Below are 7,106 nucleotides of genomic sequence, written 5' to 3'. Positions count from 1 at the left end.
ACTGGGGTGACAAAAGCAGTCTTCTCTTGGTCTTCGACAGCCAGGGATATCTGATGGTAGCCCTGGAAAGCGTCCAAAAAACTCATTCGGGGGTGTCCGACAGTCGCATCTACCAATCGGTCTATCCGCGGCATTGGGAAAGGATCCTTCGGGCAGGCCTTGTTTAAGTTCGTGAAGTCTACGCAGACCCGCCATTTCCCGCTCTTCTTTTTTACCACGACTATGTTTGCCAACCATTCGGGGTAGAATACTTCCTTGATAGCCCCAGCTTTCTTCAATTTTGCGACCTCTTCTCTCACAGCGTCTGCATGTTCTTTTGACGGGCGCCGAGGAGGTTGCTTCTTTGGTGTTATGGCCGGATTAACATTAAGGTGATGGCATATGAGATCTGAGTCAACCCCGGGGGCTTCATAGGGATCCCAGGCGAATACGTCCTCATTTCGCCGAAGAAAATCAATTAGCGCTGACTTATCCTGTGCTGGTAATTCCAAGCCGATCTGAAAAAATCTCTCAGGGTCTAATCCGACGAGTACTTTCTCCAGCTCCTCACAGCTCACCTCCATGGCCGGTCCTCCACTACGCGCAGTTGGGACCGGGGTCATTGATTGCTATAAGCCATTCTCAACAGAAGTGGAAGGTTCGCTATTTGGTCGTCGTGATATTGCCGACACCATGCATTGTTTGGCCATTCCTTGGTTCCCTATTATTTCTTTGAGTTGACCTCCTGACGGATACTTCACCTTTTGGTGCAAGGTTGACGACACAGCCCCTAGTGCATGAAACCATGAGCGGGCCACAATAGCTGTGTAGGGGGAGTATGCATCCACGACAATGAAGTTCACTTCTACTACATCTGAGTCTGTTTGCACAGGCAGCCTAATCATGCCTTTCGGGATGACGATTTTTCCTTCAAAACTGACCAGGGGTGAATCGTATGGCGACAGGTCTTCCTGCTTCAAGTTCAGACCCTTATACAAATCCGGGTATATTACTTCCACGGCGCTGCCTTGGTTAACTAACACCCTTTTCACATCATAACCTCCTATTCTGAGCGTCACGACTAGGGCATCTTCATGGGGTTGAATAGTTCCTTGCTTGTCCTCCACCGTGAACCCAATTAATGGCATGGCACTCACTCTGGCTCTCTTGGATTCCCTTTCATCTGGCTTCGTCGGGAACCTGCCCACTGACATTACTCTGAAAGGGCTGGAACCGGTTCTCCCAGGTGCGGCAAGAATGACATTTATTGTGCCAATGGGTGGCCTCAATGTGCCTTGTCTGGTTTCAACATTTGACTGTTCCTGCCATCCTTCAGGGCGGTGCAACAAATGCCTCAACTTCCCTTCTCGGACAAGACGATCCAAATAGTTTTTTAGATTCCTGCAATCATCGGTGGTGTGACCTGGCTCCTGGTGGTACGTGCAATACAGATTCTGATTGCGTTTTAAGGGGTCACTCGCCATCCTGTTCGGCCACTGAAAGAAGGGTTCGCACTTCACCTTCTTCAGGATCTTGTGCAACGGCTCTCGGAACATAGCATGGACTGCCTGAGCCCCAGTAGGTTCGGACTGTTCCACGTAGTCCCTTCTCGGCCTGTTACTGCTGTTAAAGCGGTCCGACCTAAAGTCCCTCCTCTACTGAGGGACAACCTTCACTTTACCCTTCCCCATCTGCTGGTCCTCCTCGACCCTTTTGTACTTGTCTATTCTGCCCATGAGCTGGCGCACGCTGGTGACTGGCTTCCCAGTGAGGGACTTTCTTAAGCCATGCTCTGTCGGCAGGCCCCTTTTGAACGTACTAATGGCGACGTCATCGTAGTTTCCTTCTATCTCATTGTACATTTCCCAGTATCTGTCCGAGTAGGCCTTCAGCGTTTCTCCTTCCAGCATGGACAAGGATAAGAGGGAGTCGAAGGGTCGAGGGGCTCTAGTGCTGGTGATGAAGCAGGAACCAAAAGCCTGCGTCAGCTGTTTAAAGGAATCTATGGAATTCGGTGGGAGGGCATCAAACCATCTCATCGCCAGGGGTCCCAAGCTGGATGGAAACACCTTACACATTAACGCCTCGTCCCTGGAATGGACGGCCATCCTTTGGTTGAATTGGCTTACATGCTCCACTGGGTCAGTCCGACCATTGTATATGGCAAACGTTGGCTGATTGAACTGTCAAGGAAGCACTGCCCTCTCTATTCTACGAGTGAACGGCGACTGGGAGATGCGATCCAGGGCCTTGCTCATGGCATCATTGGCCAGGTCTTGGTAAGACGGGCTTTTGTGGCTGCGTTTGCGAGGCCACTCTTCCTCATAGGAAAAATTCTCGCTCGGAGGGGTTCTTGACCTTCGCCTGTATTCGTCGTCCCCATCACTGCTAGTGTCCAAGGCGGGCGAAGGGCGTTTTCGCTGCGCTCGACGTAGCTTCCTCTTCAAGTCATCAATATCTTGCTGTAGGGTCTTTCGCTCGTTCTGCTTATGGGATGTATGATTTTTCCCTTTTGAGCGGTTTCTACTCGTGTGAGAGGTGTTCACACTGCCCTCTCGTTGATTATCTTGGCCCTTCCCTCGCTCGAGATTTAAAAAGTTATCCTGCCGTTAAGATTCTGCACGTCCAGTTTGGTGCGGACCTGATCCTTCCATCTCTTACTGTTTCACTTGTCGAGACACAAGTTCTTCTCACAGACGGCGCCAATTGGAGGGGCGATTTTTTTGGGGCCCAAGCCCAGCAAGTAAATGGTTCTGGCCCAAAAGTCCCCAGACAATGAATTTGTAGAGTGTGGGCTACAGAGCTAGGACTAGACGAAGTGAACGTTAGTTAGATGTGCGCCATGCAACATATTGAACGTGAGAATACTCCATTTACGTTTAATAGGATATCAGTCCAAGGAGACGTATAAGTGCACCTCTTACTCTGTTTACAGACTATAGGGTTCTTTCACCTTTCTCTCTCTCTTTTTCCTTGATTCTCCGATCCCCTCTTCGTGGGGATCTCCTTCTCTTATATAGCCTCCTTGAATTGATAAGGACCTTACACTTGTTAATCATCTGGACCTTCACTTGAGTGCCTGTCCCATCGGACATCTTCCCTATCTTTCTGTGAGTTGCATTGGCCAATGTAACACTGTTCGCCTGTCTTCTCCACATTAATGCGGCTGAAAAAGTAGCTTCTTGCATTTAATGCGGCAGTTGTGGCTGTTCCCCGATGTCTTACATTTTCCTCTTCTATGCTGTGCGAGGGTCACCCTCCTGCTCATGTTCGCCTGGATGGGTTCTTTACTGTGGAGGGGACGCATATTGGGCCCGTATTAGTGTGTCCGAGGAGGCATTCCTCCTCAGACGTCTTTTAGATCAAACCGGGCTCAACAGGGTTGGGCCAGGAGTCACTTGGGCTCCTATTCCCCGTTGGATCAGGGTTAGGCTTCGTGTGGGTCCCCAGGCCCATTCGCTGATTTTGGAAATTTCACCCTACAAGTATAAACAAATTTTTTTTGTTATCAATATATAAAGAGAAAATAGTATAAACAATTTTTTTTTGTTATCAATATATAAAGTTCTCTTTTTATTAAGTTGTTTAATTTAAGTTTCTAAATGACCATCCTAGAAAAATTTCCTGGAGCCGCTACTGTCTCACATGAGAAGTGGGTTCTACACTGTACACATGAGTCCCACCCCTCATGCAAGAGGGGGAAGCATTACTCTAGGAGGATTGAATAAATTTTCCTCTTAGAGGGTCGGATTGAAATCATGTGCAACACCTAAGGTAAATATTTCATTTGATGCAATTGTTATGGATGGTTAAGATTTAAAGTTATAAACAGCAAATCTAAACTCTACTATTAAATTAAAAAAAATGAGAAAAATTTAAAAGTAAAATTAAAAAAAGTAAGAATAGTAAAAAATTGTTGTAAGAAGGAGAGAGATTCATTGCACCAAATCTCAATTCCTTCCAAATTATAAGGAAATGATTCTTTCTTCTCTTACATTCGTAATAAAATTTATTATAAATTTAATAAGTAAATTCCATATGAATTTTTTTAAAAAAGTATCATTTTTAATTCTCGGAATGTCGCATGGAGTTGCAAGGAGAATGCTATTAATGTGTGTTATAAATCCTAAAAAAAAAAGTGTGTTATAAACAAGTGATGGCCATTTTCCACTAAAGTTCAGTAGCGCGTGGTTTTAATAAATCACACTATAGCACTGGAAAGTAGTAGCTCAACCTCTTTATTCTCTGGGACGATTACACAGGAGGGACACACAGTTTCTATTATGCTTAGTCAGTCAGTCCCTAACTAGAAAGATCCCCAAATCTCTCTCTGAAGCCTTCCACATTCACCTATTCTTAAATAACTCCACAAACATTCCTTTGTAGCCATCATTGTCCGGTTCAAAATTGTAACCACAGTTACTTTTACTTTCTCATCTTTCTATTTCAACCCAGTCCAAAATTAAAATCTTTTTTTTTTTTTTTTCAGAAGAATGATTGCTACCTTTAAAACTAGGAACCCAAACCCAGTTTCAAAATTGGGTACGTCAATACATTCCAAATTCACTATTCACACCAGGTTGAGATTCCGAATGAGATTCATAACATTGTGATGTGTCACGTCGAGGTAGACATTGTGCCTAATACAATTATGTATATAAAACAGGCAAATGTGAACAAATTGGTGCTTGTTAAGGTTGTACTAATGTAGATCCATTTAATAAAAAAATCAAATAAATAAATAAAAAAGACATAAAATTAACTCTACAATTTATTTTGATTTTTTTTTTCTTTATGAAGCTGATCCCACAACTTAAAAGCTGCAAAAATATTACATGAAGTTGCAATAAAGTTGCAAAAAAAAAAAAAAAAAGGACAAAATGCTGCAGTTGATGGCATCGTAAGTAATTTTTAAATTAAAAAAAAAAAGGTTTAAAAGCATATTTTTTAGATACCATTCACTTCTTCCTTTTTCATTAATTTATTTATGGGAAAAAAAAAAAAACCTAAGATATACAATGCGTGGTTGACCAACCCAATCCAATCCATAGGTTTTTCTTGGGTGATAATTGAATTGTTCTTATAAAAAAAAAAAAATCATTAATTTGCTCTTGTGTAAAGAACTTAATTAAGATTGTGTTTTTCTCAACCTATGTTACCAAATCATATATATATATATATATATATAACCAAAATTGAGAGAAAATACAATTAGTGCTAAATTGGATTTCAATTGAGGTTCAATTTTGAACCACATGTTCAATTTAAGTCTTTTTTTTTTTTTTTTTTTGGTGCCAAGTTAATTATTCATTGAAAAAAACGAAGAGTCCAACATTAAATGAACCATACTATAAAAATAAAAAAAAAATAAAAAAACTAATTATACACCTAATTTAATCTTTCTTTTTGTATAAGTACATATGATCTAAATCACCTTAAGATTGATCTTGGGATAATATGTGGCATTTTATGAACTATGTAATATGCTAGAAGCAACATGTGGCAACTGATTAGTTTCGCTTTAGTACTTAAAAAAATGATAAATTATTGACCATATTGTAAGTATATACATGTTGATTAGGATCAAAACAACTCCTTGAAACTATACAATAGAATATTTAAAATAAGAAAAAATTAAATGAAATTATCAATGTTTAAGTTAAATATAAGCTACAATATAAAGAGATTTAAAATAAAAAATACAACCTAGAAATATTAAAATATTATAGCTAAACATATGATCTAGAATTTTTTTTATTTTTTTATTTTATAGTAAAGGATCTTCAAATCTTAGTGTATGTAGAATTGTAGCCACACATAGTGAGGGTTACATGTTAGTTGATACAATTTTTATATATTTTATTAATGTTGCATTATATGTGACTAGTTTTGCTTGTTGCCTCTCATTTCTCTTCGCACATAGTATACTTATTATATCTAATAATTTTCTCATCAACCCTATTTGATATCTCAAATTCTCACATGAAATCTTGGGCCTTTGGATGTTTGGGTTAAAGAGTTCTTTTATCGGTCATGACAAAATCTCATAATATTTTCATAATAAATTAAAAGTGTCAACGTACCATAACTTTAAACAAACTAAAAATAAATAGAATCACCCCAATTTAAAATAAAGTTATTATGATAATTTACTGTACATGTATATAGACTTTCTCTTGAGCTGATTGAGCTAAAACACCAACGCAAAATTATGTAATTAATTAATTATTACTAAGATATATGACCTAATTAATTAATTCAATTTTATAACCTGAAGGCTTTGTAACTCATACGAAACTATTAGACATTTTCAATAAAGATATACAAAATTCAAACTCCCCTCTCTCACTCTCAAGTCTCAACTATCAAATTATCAACCAAAAAAGAAAAATAAATTTCATAATCATATCTCTCTTTCACTTAAATTATAACAAACAGATGGGAATTGTGATAAATTAACTAGCACATTTTAATTAAAAGATTATTTTTTTTGGAAAGGAAAACATAATTAAAGCAGACTAAATATAATCTTTGATTTAGTTTCGAAGGGACCAAATTAAACTGAGTAAAAACAAATATCGTAACTAATTTTGTCAGAGAAAGTAAAGGCACTCTATAATATGCTGATCTTGAGCAATGAGTAAGTCTATCACTTCAGCCGCCAAGCCCACCCGTCGTCCTCTCTCTCTCTCTCTCTTACCAGTTACTAGTTACCACTTCAGACACTATCAATCAATCCCAATCTCCCTCACGCGCTAATCTCAGCGCGTGCCTATCCTTTGCTCACTCTAAACCAGAACACGCGTTTGTGACTCCTTCACCTTCCCCATCTCATGCAAAACGAAGAGGAGAGAAACAGTACATATCATCAGTAACAGCACTACAAAATCAAATAGAGAATCTCCTTCCTCTCTCAACACATCACAACCGTCAACGTGTCACTCCCACACCCGTCCGATCTCAAACCCAAAACAAAGCCAAAACCCTCCCTGCCACCACTACGTACTACAAAAGTAAAAAGAAAAACAGAAACAAAGCAAAAGAGACTGAGAGAGTAGAAGATGAAGGAAGCAGCAATGGGAAATGCAGTTGAGGAAGGAGAAGCTAGTGGGACCCATCAAGGAAGA

The 7,106-nt window shown here is 39.7% G+C and overlaps 2 protein-coding genes across 2 annotated transcripts; both read right to left on the bottom strand.

Annotated features, from left to right (window-relative positions):
- Window positions 1-608: 608 nt before the first annotated feature.
- Window positions 609-1,463, bottom strand: LOC115990847. Its single transcript, XM_031114618.1, has one exon. It carries the CDS (start codon window positions 1,461-1,463, stop codon window positions 609-611), a length of 855 nt encoding a protein of 284 aa, XP_030970478.1.
- A 171-nt stretch (window positions 1,464-1,634) lies between these two features.
- Window positions 1,635-2,087, bottom strand: LOC115990846. The gene has a single exon (XM_031114616.1). The coding sequence runs from the start codon at window positions 2,085-2,087 to the stop codon at window positions 1,635-1,637; it is 453 nt and encodes a 150-aa protein (XP_030970476.1).
- Between the last annotated feature and the right edge of the window lie 5,019 nt (window positions 2,088-7,106).

Source organism: Quercus lobata, chromosome 5 (assembly GCF_001633185.2).
Source record: "Quercus lobata isolate SW786 chromosome 5, ValleyOak3.0 Primary Assembly, whole genome shotgun sequence".
In the NCBI taxonomy this organism is placed as follows: domain Eukaryota; kingdom Viridiplantae; phylum Streptophyta; class Magnoliopsida; order Fagales; family Fagaceae; genus Quercus; species Quercus lobata.
Note: the sequence above shows the minus strand (reverse complement) of the source record. Positions and strands in the feature narration are given on the sequence as shown.